This window comes from Nicotiana tabacum, chromosome 18 (assembly GCF_000715075.1).
Source record: "Nicotiana tabacum cultivar K326 chromosome 18, ASM71507v2, whole genome shotgun sequence".
Lineage (NCBI taxonomy): Eukaryota > Viridiplantae > Streptophyta > Magnoliopsida > Solanales > Solanaceae > Nicotiana > Nicotiana tabacum.
The window spans coordinates 126,096,391-126,112,938 of NC_134097.1; the positions used below are offsets into that span (position 1 = coordinate 126,096,391).

At 36.5% G+C, this 16,548-nt stretch overlaps 1 protein-coding gene across 9 annotated transcripts; it reads right to left on the reverse strand.

Annotated features, from left to right (window-relative positions):
* Positions 1–659: 659 nt before the first annotated feature.
* LOC107767278 (uncharacterized) lies at positions 660–14,270 on the reverse strand. 9 transcript variants are annotated; one of them, XM_075237245.1, is made up of 11 exons: positions 13,981–14,262; positions 13,780–13,852; positions 7,562–9,175; positions 5,900–7,482; positions 4,100–4,341; positions 3,799–4,001; positions 3,592–3,684; positions 3,412–3,513; positions 2,913–3,305; positions 2,741–2,825; positions 660–914 (listed from the first exon to the last, which is right to left on the reverse strand). In XM_075237245.1, exons 4-6 carry the CDS (start codon positions 6,051–6,053, stop codon positions 3,873–3,875), a joined length of 525 nt encoding a protein of 174 aa, XP_075093346.1. In that variant the 5' UTR covers positions 6,054–7,482; positions 7,562–9,175; positions 13,780–13,852; positions 13,981–14,262; the 3' UTR covers positions 660–914; positions 2,741–2,825; positions 2,913–3,305; positions 3,412–3,513; positions 3,592–3,684; positions 3,799–3,872. The 9 variants fall into 9 exon arrangements, 3 of the variants coding, with proteins under 3 accessions (XP_075093346.1, XP_075093345.1, XP_075093347.1); XR_012702297.1 differs by having other exon boundaries at positions 3,592–4,341; positions 5,900–7,288; positions 7,378–7,482; positions 13,981–14,270; XR_012702298.1 differs by having other exon boundaries at positions 3,592–4,341; positions 7,562–8,147; positions 9,114–9,175; positions 13,981–14,266.
* Between the last annotated feature and the right edge of the window lie 2,278 nt (positions 14,271–16,548).

Consider the following 16,548-nt stretch of genomic DNA (forward strand, 5'->3'; position numbering starts at 1 on the left):
AAGAGTGAAATACTCAAGCACCCTTAAGTAAGTACAAAATTAAACAAATAAAATTTCATAGTTAATTATAGGGGCACAATAAATTTGTTGGTCTAAACACTACAAAAAGGACCTTTAGTGGCAATAAAAACAGCATTGGCGGCAATAACAATAGACGCTATATCATTTACCGGCAATTGATCTTTAGCCAGTGATGCCGGAGTCGGTAAAGCCTTTAGCGGCATTTCTGCCAAAAGCTGGTAAAAGGTATGACTTATTGCCGCTAAAACTCATCTGCTTTAACGGCAATTGTTTGCGGCAATTATTATGGCTACTAAACCCATTCGAAAAACGACTAATAATGCTCCTTTAACATCCATTTTTATAGCCGCTAAATTCAAAATATTTGTCGCTAAAAGTCCATAGCTTTAGCGGTAATTGTTTTGTGGCAATTAAAGTGGCAACAATATCTCTTCTAAAAACGTATTAGTATGCCCCTTTAGCGTCCATTTTCATGGATAGTAAAGTCAATTAAATTGCCGCTAAAAATTATCTTTAATAGCAATATAATGATTATAATATCCTTGTATAAACATCTTAATCCTGTTAAATTGGCACTAAAATTCACAAGCTATAATGGTAGCCACCATTAATAATAGCTACTATATTCAACCAAAAAATAATGCAAATAACAAAACATATTGATATTAATTCATAATAGTATATCTCGTTAAATCTTAACAAACAAAAGGAAGTACTAATCCAAAATTTTAATATCACAAAACTTTAAAAAATAACTCATATTGTTTGAAGTAAATAGCTAATGTCACTTTATAACTAATCTTAACGAATAACAATCTTCAAATAATCTCTGAAACTCTTCGTCATATTGAAATCTTCCACCCCCTAAATTATCGAACATCAGACTCTATGACCTGAAATTATAAAATAACTATGTCAATAGGAAGTAAATGTTGCCAAACAACAAAGCTGATAATAGTTTGCGAGGTTATGAAACTAAAAGTCCATAACCAGAAAGGGACACAAGCAAAATTGCAAGAATCTGCTTCATTAATATCCCAAAAGTATGTATAGTCTCATCTATTAAGTATTTTAGTATATCTGTAAATGCATATCATACAAGCAAACATATCAAATCAACCTTTTGAGCATTCTTCACCCAAAATTTTCAGTTGGCAACAGATTTTCTGGTAAAGCAAATCTTACTGCATGAATCTAGTGCTCTATAGCTTAGAAATTTAGCTATTCTCAAGTCATTTCGTAACTACTTTAGGTATGACAGTATAATGACAAGGAAAGGTTTAAATGGTAACTGATGGAGATGCTGGAGGTGATGCAACTGGTTTAAATGGTAATGGGATATCCAAGGAGTTAGTACCATACAACAACAGTGCCAAAGAACCTCTGGCCAGTGGCAATTTACCGAGGGACAACCATGCTCGACCAAATGTTTCAAAGAAAAATCTGGTGGAGGAGCTTACGGGCAAACATGCTCATAACTCTAATGTTCCAACACTGCATTTTTCTTCTCCTCACGTCGAACAAATTATTAAGGATGCTCAAAATGCAATAATGTTGAATAATTATATGGTGAAACAACCTATGGTTACATTAAACACCTCTGTTTTTGAAGTTCCAACAGAGTCATTGGAGTCTTGTGGAGAACATGGCGGTGAGCAATTGGTTCTGTCCACAGGAAACAACAAAGAAATAATCAAGGCAAATTTTAGGGAGATGGTAATTAAAACCAAGCTTTGGTCTCAGCAATGTGAATATGAGGGTGAAGAAGACTGGGCTAGTGAGTTTGCAGGAGACTCAATTGAGGAAGATGATCAAGAAAGTGAAGAGGAAGAGAGGTTATCAGTTGGCTCGCCTACACTGCCTAGAATTAGCAGCTCGTCAAAAGTAGGTTCAAGCAGTAGCTTAATGCTAAGGCACCAGATTTCATTCCTTTATCGAGGCAGCAGTTTGATAGAATAAACAAAACTGAAGCTCGATCAAAGACAGTGACAGTAACAAAGCAAGATGGGCAGCAGCAGCTTCAGAACTCTTCAGTTGCTGCAATAAAAAATGAAGAAGCTGGAAGCAAATTTCAAACAGCAGCAACTCCCAATAATCAGATTACTCAATGTGATGTTTCAAGCCACTATGTGCAGCAGCAACAGCTTACTACAGTTGGTACTAATGTTGATGGTCGATGAGCAACAACACCTAACAATTCCGGACAGCAGAAGCAGAATGCAATGACAGCAGGAGCTGTAGGTACACTTACAACAGGTGAGCAGCAACAGCAGGACATAACGTCACCAGCTATCACTTGGGAGGACAGTAATTTGCTCGATGCCTTGGTAAGTTCCAAACCACTAAACTCTATATTTTCAGAACACTATATAGACACTATTTCGATCAAGCAAGGCAACCAATGATATCAGATTAAGTAGAATTCAGCTAGAATCCTATAACTTTACTCTTTCAACTAGAATGAATGGAACACTATAATAACTTTCAAATAGGCTAACTATTACTACTTCAGCTGTCACGCACGGATTCAGCTAACTAGCGCAAGGGATGACTTAATCAGAGATGGAGAAGAAGATTAGAGTCAAGAAGAAAGGTGAAGATGAATAAGGTTTGAAGAAATTCACGAGAATTTACAGAAGAAGGAAGAAAACTGCAGAAGTTTGATCAAACAATAGAAAATTCAAATATTAGCTTGCCGAAGGATAAAGATGAGTAGTACCATGAGACATTGAAGTATTTTCAGCATCATTAGGTATCCTTGATATTTGTGGTACTCGTTCATGGCCACTATTGGCAACAGGGACCTGATAAATATTAACACATCAAATAACAATACTTTTATAGGATTAAAACTTCATTAATAATGTACATAACTTATAAAATCGAGTTACCTGTTTAATTGAGGTGCCATTGATATTTTGAGGCATAGATTCATTGGAAGCATATTTGCGTATCAATTGTCGCATTTCGAGTAATTCTGATTGTATCTTCTCCTGATTTTATTTTATCAGATTCATTTCTTCATTGTGTTTATCCTTTAACTCGGTTATCTCTTGTGTTAACCTTTGGACAGCTTCATTAGACGAATCCTCTCCAACAATATTTTCTAAGGAAGATCTACTACCCCATAGAATAGAAGGAGTTGGACCAAGTCCTAAACCACGAACATATCCACTTTTGTCATTTCCGAACACCTGAGAATACAGATCGCCTTCCCAAGCAACAACGTGAGGAGGTTGGTCAGTAGAGCTCTCACTATTGTTCGCCTTTTCATTTATCATTTCCTGGCCATAAAATACATAGATTCAATTTGGAATTCATTTATTCGCTTTTATGTTTTTTCCTAACTATTTCCCAATTAAGAAAATAAAAGAAAAAAAGAAATCTTACAATTGCCTTGACAGAATCATCATCCAGTGGTCTACCATCCTTACGTTTTGTATGAGTTAATATGAAAACTTGTGCTCGTGTAGGCTCTATCCCATTTACAGCCTAATACAATAAAATTGATGTAAGATATGCGTGGAAAAAAAATTAAAACATTATAGTAAGTAATTTGAACAAGTTTACCTGCTCATCCATCAAGGTAGCAATACTTTTGGATCCTCCTGTGTGACACATCTTTTGATTGGCCCTATTATTTCTATTTGCTTGGGAACGCCTCTTTCGTTGAAATATTAAAATTATATCTTATAAATTATACATAAAAATTGAGCATAACTAAAATCAAAACACTGAAAATAATCAACTAGAGGTGTTTTAAAAATTTGTTAATACCTTAGCTTTTTCTGAAAGTCAATAAGGAACAAGACCACTCCATTGATCCCTCGGTATGCGACTTGGTCTATTTTTCAGCAAAAGGTCTTTAGTCTTATTTTTTGCAAATATTCACCTTTTAACTCACACTTGTAATCTTTCCATTTCTTTCCTAGTGGCTTTAGGACATAAGTTTCTCCTCGTCTTGGGATAGAGAACTTCTTCTAAAAAAATAAAGCCAATATTTTGAAAAAAATATCATGTATAAAAGATTGAACCCATTCATATAATAATAATAATAATAATAATAACTACTCCATACCCTCACAAAATCCACCAATTTCTTCTTTTCCTCCTTTTCAAAATTTCTCCAATCATCTACATGTAAAGGTGTTAGTTCTGGAGTTCTCGCAATGATTCCTAGAAAGCTAGCAAGCTTTCGACCTTTTTCCCTAATAGCTTGGTTACGATTATTAAACGGCACATGAACTACCTTCCCCGGAGGAAGTTTCCAAATATCTTTTAGTAAAGTAGGCCCACGAACCTTTCTTGGCTCCAAATTACCTAGAATAGAAGATTCAAAGGTCATCAAATGGCAAAAACTTATATGGTTAAATCTGTTAAATAACAGTATAATGACAAGGAAAGGTTTAAATAGTAACTGATGGAGATGCTGGAGGTGATGCAACTGGTTTAAATGGTAATGGGATATCCAAGGAGTTAGTACCATGCAATAACAGTGCCAAAGAACCTCTGGCTAATGGCAATTTACCGAGGGACAACCATGCTCGACCAAATGTTTCAAAGAAAAATCTAGTAGAGGAGCTTATGGGCAAACATGCTCATAACTCTAATGTTCCAACACTGCATTTTTCTACTCCTCACGTCGAACAAATTATTAAGGATGCTCAAAATGCAATGATGTTGAATAATAATATGGTGAAACAACCTATGGTTACATTAACCTCTATTTTTGAAGTTCCAACAGAGTCATTGGAGTCTTGTGGAGAACATGGTGGTGAGCAATTGGTTCTGTCCACAGAAAACAACAAAGAAATAATCAAGGCAAATTTTAGGGAGATGGTAATTAAAACCAAGCTTTGGTCTCAGCAATGTGAATATGAGGGTGAAGAAAACTGGGCTGGTGAGTTTGCAGGAGATTCAATTGAGGAAGATGATCAAGAAAATGAAGAGGAAGAGAGGTTATCGGTTGGCTCGCCTACACTGTCTAGAATTAGCATCTCGTCAAAAGTAGGTTCAAGCAGTAAGCTTAATGCTAAGGCACCAGATTTCATTTTTTTATCGAGGCAGCAACTTGATAGAATAAACAAAACTAAAGCTCGATCAAAGACAGTGACAGTAACAAAGCAAGATGGGCAGCAGCAGCTTGAGAACACTTCAGTTGCTGCAATAAAAAATGCAGAAGCTGGAAGCAAATTTCAAACAGCAGCAACTCCCAATAATCAGATTACTCAAGGTGATGTTTCAAGCCACTATGTGCGGCAGCAACAACTTACTACAGCTGGTACTAATGTTGATGTTCGACGAGCAACAACACCTAACAATTCCGGACAGCAGCAATAGAATGCAATGACAGCAGGAGCTGTAGGTACACTTACAACTAGTGAGCAGCAGCAGCAGGACATAATGTTACCAGCTATCACTTTGGAGGACAGGAATTTGCTCGATGCCTTGGTAAGTTCCAAACCACTAAACTCTATAAATACAACTCAAGTTTCTAGCACTGGACGTTTGAATAAAATCAGACAAGAAAACAAGGCTGCTTTGATTCAAAAAAAAAGGTGGAAATACATGACTATGTTCTTATAGACATGCATACAGATTTAATGATATTGAAGAATGCAGTGGAAGGAGAATGGCCTATCCCTTGGTCTATAGCAAGAGAAGTTGGTATATTGTGAATCAAAATGTATTTCACAATTTCACATACACTCAGAGAAGACACTCTCTTAATTGTTGCAAGTTGCACTATATAACTAGTTCGATATCACAATAGAAATTACAGAAAATCACAGTTGCTAATTACACTATATAAACTAGTTAGATTAACCATTGTATTCACACAATTGAGATTTAAAATGATTCCAGAGAAAAGTGTTACCTGATTCATCATCATTTTGTTGAACTTCAGTACCACCAGCAGAACTATTTAAATCATAAGATTGATCATCATGTACGTGGTCTTCAGAAGAGTTCTGATTATCCATCAACTGCTCAATATAAGGTTGGGTTGCAGAATGGTTTTGACCATACATAAAATACTCAATATAAGGTCGCACATCTTCATCGTCATCTTGTTCAATTACCAGTCGGTTGCAACCTCTAGTTCAGATAGTTCCTTCTCCAAAATAAAAAAATTATCTAGCTGCATTACACTATATTAGTACTAGATTGACTCCAACAAATCAGCAGGCCACTTGCAAAACATGAGGAAGCATCATCCAAATCTCAATATGTGAAAAATATCAACAACTCAGATAACGCAAACAAAGCCTTGCGACAAATATTGTTCTAGAGATAAGAGTTATTTATGCACTAGGAAAATAATTATCAAGTGATAGTACCACCTTATAATATCACATTTAAATGGATACAATAAGCAAAATATAAGTAGAAGAAAGAACAATAAATTCACTCAAACATCCAATATTCAAATTTCTGAAGCAAAAAAATAACACCCTTAGAGTTTATTACATAACACTTGCAGCAAAAATATTCTATAAGTACCACCTATCTTATTCAGAATCACATTCATTTTCTATGTTATTTTCTCCCTCAACATTAGCTTCACCATCATTTGGAGAAGGTTGAGAATCTACGTTTGTATCAATTATTATCCCATCAACACCACTTCTTACTCAATCATTATACTCATCTTCTAAAACACAAGCATTTTCTAAAAGAGCCAAGTCAGTGGCATCACTTTGCGTTGATGACTCAAACTGCACACTATTTTCCTCTCCCATATTAAAAATGTCTCGAGGTTTAATTAACCTAGGGACAAACCATTCATGGTCTTGAGTATCTTGCACAAATATTACTTGTTGAGCTTGTTCTGCAAAAATAAAGGGCTCATGACGTTGTCGATCGCCAGAGTCTGCCAGGTGTGCGAAATTCACAAGTGTGAAACCCAAGTCATCTTCCTTAATTCCTCTACCTTTGGTTACATCAACCCAATCATACTTAAATAAGATGACCTTAAATTTTTCATAGTAGTTTAACTCCACAATATCATTCAATCTGCCATAATATGTGATATTTGTAGATTTTGGAGCATTATCACTTGTACTTGCATAACTTTCAGTCTTTGAAATGACCATAATACCACTATTTTGTGTCACATTGAACTCTTCACTTTGTTTTGTTCTGTTCGGAATCGATACCCATTATTAACATTGAACACACTGAATCTTTTTGCAATGTAACTCGGTCCTTGTGCTAGGACTTTAACATCCTTTAAGATATTAGACGTGGCTTCCAACTCCTTTACCTAACCAAATAAAAGATACAACTATAAATGTGGATATTTGTACAAGGATAATAATTTAACGTAAATAATGACTTAGTCCTACTATTTACTTGCTCCTTGAACCACTCATGAAATGTATCGAAATGCACACGATCAAGTTGATGTTGTGGCAAACGACGCCTACGATGTGCTCTTTTGATATCAACGATATGTTCCTTATACATGTAACTCGCATATATCAATTTTGTTATAAAATAAGTAATATATATATTAAATAATAGATATAACACTTACTTTTTATAATTCTCAACCACTTCTGATTCAAGATTGAAAAGCACATGCCGATGTGCTTGCAACCATGTTTTGTCATCCAACTCAAATACATCTACTCTACTGTACGACTCCCCAACAGTAGGAAAAAGAGATTCTTCTTTATTAGTCTCATGCTCAATTTCATCACTCCATTTTCTTGAACAATAAGACCTTGAATCTCCACCCTCTAAATATCGTGAGCAGAATGCCATACACTCATTTGCTATGTATGCTTCTGCTATTGAACCTTCAGGACATGCACGATTACGAACATATGATTTTAAAGTACCCAAATACCTATGGAACAAAGTAATGTTATTAGTTTGATATTAGAGTATTTAACAACTAAAGACATATAACAAAGATTCAGTGATATTCTACATACCTCTCAATTGGATACATCCAGCGATAATGTACTGGTCCCGCATGTTTAGCCTCAGTTGCCAAGTGAATAACCAAGTGTATCATAACAGTAAAGAATCCTGGGAGGAAGAGTTTCTCCATAGTAGACAATGTTTCTAGGATTTTTTCTTCAAGTAGGTTTAACTCTTCTAGTTTTAGCTCTTTGCTACACAAAACACGAAAGAATGTGCATAGTTCAATTAAAATTGAACTTACTCTTTTATCTACTGATTTCCGCAAGGCAAGAGGAAGAAGTTCTTGCATTATAACATGACAATCATAAGTTTTTAGCCCAGATAACTTTCGTTTGCGAATGCAACATGAAATATTATACCTATAGCCATCTGGAAACTTGGCATTGTGTAGTACTTCATAAAATAACTCCTTTTCATGTTGAGACATTGTGAAAAAAGTAGCAGGAGTATATGCTCTCCCACTAGCTCGATATTGAGGCCATAATCTTGGTCTTATTTTCATATCCTTCAAGTCCAATCGAGCTTCTAAGTTGTCTTTAGACTTTTTACCAAGATTCAATAGTGTATAAATTAAGTTATCGCACACATTCTTTTCTATGTGCATCACATCAAGATTATGGCGCACCAAGTTAAATTTCCAATAAGGATGATCGAAAAAAATACTTCTCTTTTTCCATGTGTTTTTCATCACCCCACTTACCCCTTCACTTGATTGGCCGAGAGTAAATTTTATATCTTTAACTTGATTCAGCACTACTGACCCAGATGCTGGACAATGTGTCATGCCCCCAGTTCGCCCTTCGTGAACCATCATGACGGCACCTAGTCTCTACGACTAGGTAAGCCTAAACTTGCGTAAGATAACCAAAACTTGTGGAAGATAACCAAAACTTGCAAAAGTAAAACAATTTAAAAACAGAAATAAGGCAATAACAATGTTAAATGTGTCGCTCGACATACACCATATTTATATAGATCTCAAAACCAATATCTAAATCCAAGACCCAGAAACCCATGATTCACAAGCTAAGAAAAGGAAATACTACATAACTCTAACTCCGGAATTTGTCTAATAAGAACAGAAAGTACAGAAGGGCTAAATACTAAAAGGAAGGAATAGAAAGGGACTCCTTGGTCTGCGAACGCGGCAGATATACCTCGAAGTCTCTAAGTAGTCGCCTCCCTCAAGGATGATAGGCCTGAGTAGAAGTACCTAGATCTGCACATGAAAAACATGCACAGAAGAGGCATGAGTACACCATAGCGGTACTCAGTAAGTGCCAAGCCTAACCTCGATTGGGTAGTGACGAGGAAGGTCAAGGCCCTACTTAGGTTAAACAAATATAAAGATCAACAGTATAGGACAGAATAGTATAAATAAGTATGGTAGTAAAATAATACAGGATATACAGAACAACAACAATTATATAGAACACGGTAAACATGGAAAAGAAATACAGCTCAGCACAAATAGTAACAATCGGGGATCTCCCAGGATACCATCTTGTAGTCCCATCTTTACATATCCAGTGAATCTCCCGGGATACCGTCCCGTAGTTCATCATATATATGTCCGAAGGATATCCCGGGATCCCGTCCCGTAGTCCAACTCATAGTGCGCGAGGATCTACCGGAATCTCATTCCGTAGTCCTAAATGTAAATACCTAGTACTGGGGGAATCTACTGGGTGCATTCCTTTAGTTCCATATAACTGTGCGGGGGATCTACCGGGAATCTGACCCGTAGTCCCAAAGTAAATGTGCAAGGGGGTCTACCGGAAATCTAAGTAATGTAAATAACACTTCAAGTAACTAATTCTACAATTAAATTCTAAGCTAATACACGAAATTATGTAAAATAACCAAAATTCCCCTCGGACCCATGTCTCGGAATCGGGTGAAATTTACATTTTCAGAAACCTCGTACTCTCACGAGTCTATACATAATAAGAACACTGAAATCGGAGTCCAAATGGCCCCTCAAATCCTCAATTAAAGGCCTCTTAAACTCAAGCCCTAATTACCATTTTTCCCAAATTTCTCGCCACTAATTAGGTCTTTAATCACATAAAAACGAGTTATAAAGTCAAGGACGTTACCTCCAAGTGATTCCCCTTTGTTTTCCTCAAAAATCTCTCTCAAAAGCTTCAAACCCGGATGAAAATGGTGAAAGAATCCCTCAAATTCGCGAAGGCAACTATTTATATGTTCTGCCCAGCGATTTATGCATTTGCGGCCCTGGGACCGCATCTGCGGACACAACGTCGCATCTGCGACTTTCATTAAAATGCCAGCTTCCGCATCTGTGGACCTCTAACCGCAGGAGCGGTTCTACTTCTGTGATCCCTTCACCACATCTGTGGTTCGTGAGGAATTGACAAAGCTGCTTCTGCGGCCCTTTAGCCGCTTCTGCGGCGCCGCATCTGCGGTCCCCAAACTGCAGATGCGAAAATATCAGAAGACCAACTGCTGCTGCAGCTTCACTCCAAAATTTCCTTTGTCAACCATCCGAATTCATCCCGAGGACCCCGGGACCTCAACCAAAGATATCAACATATCCTAAAACCTTATTCAAACTTGTACAAATCTTCAAAACACTTCAAAAAAACTTCAAAACAATCAAAACCCATTGGATTCAAGCCTAAGTTTCTAAAATCTTTTGAATTCCGCTTTCGATCAAAAACCCAATCAAAACACGTCCGAATGATCTGAAAGTTTGCACACACATCCCAAATGACATAACAGAACTACTGCAACTCTCAGAATTCCATTTTGACCCTCGGATCAAAATCTCGCTATAAAATCGGAAACTTCCAAAATTTAACTTTCGGCATTTCAAGCCTAAATTAGCTACGGACCTCCAAAACACAATCCGAACATGCTCCTAACCCCAAAATCACCCAACGGAGCTAACAGAACCGTCGAATTTCCGTTCCGAGGTTGTCTTCATACTGTTCCGACTACGGTCAACTTTCCAACACTTGAGCTCTCATTTAGGGACTAAGTGTCCCAAAACTCCCCGAAACTCAAAGCCGAACATTCCGTCAAATCAAAATAGCAGAAATAAACTTGGGGAAAGCAGTTAATAGGGAATCGGGGCATTAATTCTTGAGACGACCGGTTGGGTCGTCGCACAAGGTGCAGGTTTTGTTTCTTTAGTTGCATCAAATGATTTCGCATCATTCCGATATTTGTGTCCCGACTTCAAGAAGCGTCGATGCCCCATGTAACAAAACTTTCTGCCATGTTTCAGCCTTCTAGATTGAGTGTTTATGTTACAAGAAGGGCATGCAAACCGACTATAAGTACACCATCCAGAGAGAGTAACATATGCAGGAAAGTCATTTATAGTCCACATGAGAGATGCTCGCATTTGAAATATCTCCTTAGTAGAGACATCGTATGTTTCTACCCCAACATCCCATAATTCATTTAACTCTTCTATTAGAGGTTGCAAAAAATACATCGATATTATTGCCAGGCGCTTTGGGTCCAGGAATAAGTAAGGACAGAATGAAGAACTCTTGTTTTATGCACATCCATGGAGGAAGATTATATGGCATTAAAATCACTGGCCATGTACTATGAACAGTTCGCATTGTGCCAAATGGATTAAACTCATCAGAAGCTAATCCTAGGCATACATTGTGAGGGTCTCCAGCAAATTCGGGATATTTACTATCAAATTTTTTCCAAGCTTCAGAATAATTAGGATGTCATAGAACTCCATCTTTGTTGCACTCTTCATAATGCCAACGCATTGCTTTAGAAGTTTCCGAAGACATAAACAGTCTTTATAGCCTTGGTTTTAAAGGAAAATACCTTAGGACCTTGGCTGGAATTTTTCTAGCATCATTTTTCCATCTAGAAGCTCTACAAACATTGCATTTATTGACATTCTTATTAGCAAACTCTTTCCTAAAAAGCATGCAATCATTGGGACAAGCATGAATTTTCTCACACTTTAAGCCCAAGCCTTCAATTATCTTTTTGGTCTCATAGAAAGAATGAGGCAATTTTTCTCCTTTAGGCAGCGCATCCTTCAATAGTCCAAGCAAAGCATTAAACGATTCATTTGAACATTTGAACATGCATTTTGTATGGTACAAATGCATTAAAAAGGACATTTTGCTAAATTTCTTACATCCTGGATATCGTTCTTCTTTTGCCTCCTTCATGAGCCGTTCAAACTTATCCACCTTTGGATGCGGTTGATTTCTAGATGGATGAGCAGTATTCTCTTGTAAGTTATGCTCTATGTCACCCCCTTCACTAACGTCAGTATCCATGAACTGTGTAAAGCCTCCAAAGGCATCATGTATCATTCATGTCATATCATCGCCCCTTAAAGTTGACTGGCTGCGATTATTTGCTTGAGCATTGTTTGATCCCTTTAGAGACTCACCATGACAAAATCAACTATCATATGATGGCATAATACCATTAATCACAAGATGATCATATGCTATAGTCCGATTTACTTGATGGATAAGCACACACTCCGTACAAGGACATGCAATTTGTTCTCCATCTTGTTTTTCAGAAAAGGCATGGTTTATAAACTCCTCTACTCCATCCAAATATTATTTACTAACTCTATCACAATGCATCCATCTTTATTTCTAGGATTGTCCATGACGTTCAAGATATTCTTTTTTGTTCTATACTTACTGCAAGAGCTAAAAATTCATTAGTAAAAAGAGAAAATTAATAAAAAAATATAGTTCAAATAAAACAACCATCTTATTAGTAGGTAATTCCATACCTCAAAGATATCATTTTAAGAATTAAAACTATCAAACATAAATCCATTAAAACTATCAAATAGTTAAACTATCTCTAATTTCTTCAATGGTTTCCATATATTGGTTCATAAACTTTTTAAGAATAGAATTATGAAACTTATAAATTATACTTCTTCTATGGTTTTCATATTTTTGTTCGTAAACTTTTTAAGAATAGAATTATTACTTATAAATTATAGAAGAACCATACGCCATATATTTTAAAATTGAAGATATTACAATTGTCAAACCCTCACTGTATATGGATATGAGCTAGCTGAATAATTTGCAAATTTCAGCAATGATATAGCAATTTGCAATTTTAGAAATGTGAATGAGGTCATTCAAAGGCATACATTATTTTCTTGAAGTATGATGTGTTATAATCCCTTAAAAAAGATGATGAACTGTTGTACTACAATCCCTAAGTAAAGCAGAAAAAAGCTGATAGTTTAAATTTTTCTCATGGTCCAACTTCTTTCTTCACTTCACAAATTATTTATTCTTTCGATAATTTTTCTTAACTTTATTGTTTTGCCATACTCATAGCGAAAATTGAAGTGTAGATTGTTAGATGAATTGAAAAACTTTTTGATTAGTAAACCCAATAACCTATCGGAGAAACAGTTAGAGCAAAAGGATCAAATCAGTCAAGCTGAGCATATGCTTATTTCGTACAGAGGCATCAGATTTATGAAAATAAGAAAAGCTCGCATCAATTAGCAAAAATAAAAAACAGTATGTATGTCGACTAGTGGATTCATGTCCCGTCTAGTGGTAGATTCAATGAAAATATCAATATGCATCGACGACACTTAAAAAGTTTCTGAATAGTCACAAGAATAATAGTAGCCTTAGAAAATATACAGAGGAATCAATTCATAAAACAGTAGAGGAACAGAGGAGGAATAAACTCAATCAATCGCACATCAATTTAACAGCAGCTGGTTATCACAAACGACTTAGCATATGCAGAAAAACTATACTTTCACAAATCTCAAAATGCAATAGTTGGATATCAAAAATTACAAATGTTTACCTGGTAAGCAGATTTTTTTGCAAAAAAGACAAGAAATTGAAGGAGATGATAAATTTTTGCAACAATCTTGAACCTACACAAAAAGAGAAGTTGGAGACGGATTAAAAGGAGAATACTGATGACGAAGATTGAGCATAATCGAGCAGCACCAATACCAACTCAATTTAAATCGCACTTGCTGGGTAAGAAGAGAAGTTATACCTGGGGAAAAAGAGGATTTATCTCTGGAAAAAGTTGATGGAGACCTGATCGATGTAGGCTAGCAGAGTCGCGACTTTGTTAATCCTGTTCGATGTGGGATTTGGCACAATTCTACATCCGTTCAACGAAGGGAAAAAGATGATCGAGATCTGGTCGAAGTAGGCTTGCAGAGTCGTGACTATGTTTGATGTTAATCCTGTTCGATGTTTTTGGGCGTGATTATGTATCCGCTCAACGAAGGGAATATGTTTTCCTCTTATTTTCTAATTGGAGGGAATTATTCATTGTTGTCCAAAAAAATTGGAGGGAAAGATTATTATATTTTGAAGTGTGGAGGGAAAGATAAAATAATAAAAATTGATTTTAATTAGTACTTTTTAGTAGCAATTATTTTTATTGTGGGTAAAAGGATATTCTTTTAGTGGCTAATGGCCATGTGCCGCTAATATTTCAGCTTAAAGAATCTATTAGCAGCAATTGCATTATTTATTTATTTTTGGTAAATACTGACTTTTCTATTCATTCAAAAAAATAGCTTTACAAATCAGGTAGATGCTAGCCATCTATGTCTCTATCTTCTAATTACACTAAGTCTGATGCTCTAATAACATATCTACTGTGTTGCTATTTACATTAGCTTAAAGCTTCACCTAGCCTAGGAAAGAAACAAACAGATGCATTTTGCATATTTCAAGCCTAGGAGCCTAATGGAAAATAGTCTAATTCTTGCAATGCTCCTTGCCAGCTCTTGATTGTCCTCCCTCTGGTATGTATGTGCATTACAATCTCTCTGCAGATACTATTCTCTTTGAGTACTCCCTTGAAATCTAATCACATTCCTTTCCCGCCAGATTGTGTATACCAGCATACCAAATACACATGTAACAATTGCCCAATGACTAGATCTCTTTTTTGCAGCCCTGTTGATCCATTGGACCTCCTCCTGCCAAGCCTGAATAGGTCTAGAATGGCCTAGCCATTTGAGCAGCCTGGTCCATATTTCTCTTACTATTGGATAGTAAAAAAATAGGTGTTCAAATAGTTTATTAGATTGCTTGTAGAAAACACAATTCTGGGACACTTGAACTCCAAATTTGATGAGTCTGTCCGCTAATCTTCTCTGTAGTGCCAGTCATAATATGAATTTGTACCTAGGATGTAGATGAGGTTGCATAGTGATACTCTTCCAAGGTACCTTTTGTAGTTGAGGAAACTGCATGTGGTATAGCTTGCTTATACTGAACTTCCCTTCCTTTTATATTTGGAAAAGTCTGTTGATCAGATCCCCCTGAATTCCTTGTAATTCAAGAGCAAGGTTCCTTGTCTCTATTATCTTTCTCACCACCCAAGCAACATTCTTGGGTATTGGACTGCTCTCCACTGTCCTGTTTCTTATGTAGAAGGTGTGAACCCATCGGATCCATAAAATGTCCTTCTTCATTGTAATTGCCCACATGTGTTTTGCAATTGCTGCTTTGTTCTAGTAGTACATATTAATTACATTTAGTCCACTTGCAGCTTGTGGCCAGCATACTCTATCCCAAGCAACTAGTGCTTTGTTGGTGATAGTTGTTGTTCCAGACCATAAGAATGATCTACATATGGCTTCAATCATCTTCAATATCTTCTTAGGCAGCAGAAAGATTTGAGCCCAGTATGATTGTACCTCAAACAAGACTGATTTAATTAACTGGAGCCTACCAGCATATGAAAGCAATTTTGCTATCCAACAGTTGATCTTCTGTGTAATCTTCTCTACTATTGGCCAACATTGGATGATAGACAAATTCTTGGATGCTAGTGGTACACCTAGGTACCTAAATGGTATAATACCTTCAGTGTAACCCAATTCTTGCATAATGTCTTGTTTTGTGCTGTCTGAAATACCTGCTAGGTAGATGGAGCTTTTTTCTGCATTTGCCTGGAGTCCAGATGAGCTTGAGAAATGTCTGTTGCAGTAGTCTGATAGATGTAATGTCAGCTTTACAGAACATCAGTAGGTCATCAGCAAAACAAATGTGCATTGCTCCCAGTTTCCTACATCTGGGATGGAATTTGATGTTCCTGTTCTTTGCCAGCTGTGCAAGTTCTCTCTGCAGATACTCCATGGCTATGACAAACAAGTAAGGGGACATAGGGTCACCTTGTCGAATGCCTCTTCTTCCTTGAAATGGTTTTGTCAATCCTCCATTCATGTCGAGGGAATAGGTCACTGTGGTGATGCATTCCATTATCTAACTGACAAATTTATAAGGAAACCCAATCTCTAGTAGCATTTATTCAAGGAAATTCTAATCTAAGGTATCACATGCTTTCTTGAGGTTAACTTTTAAAACACACCTTGGGGAGATTCTTTTCCTGTTATATCCTTTGAAAAGCTCATGAGTAAATAAAATGTTGATTGCAATGCTTCTTCCTTCAATGAAGGCTGATTGTGACTCCCCAATGAGATCACTTATTACACTTTTTATTTTGTTGGTGAGTACTTTGGTTATTATCTTGTATAGAGTAGTACAGCAAGATATAGGTCTGAACTCTTTTACTTGGCTGGGGTTAGGCACTTTTGGA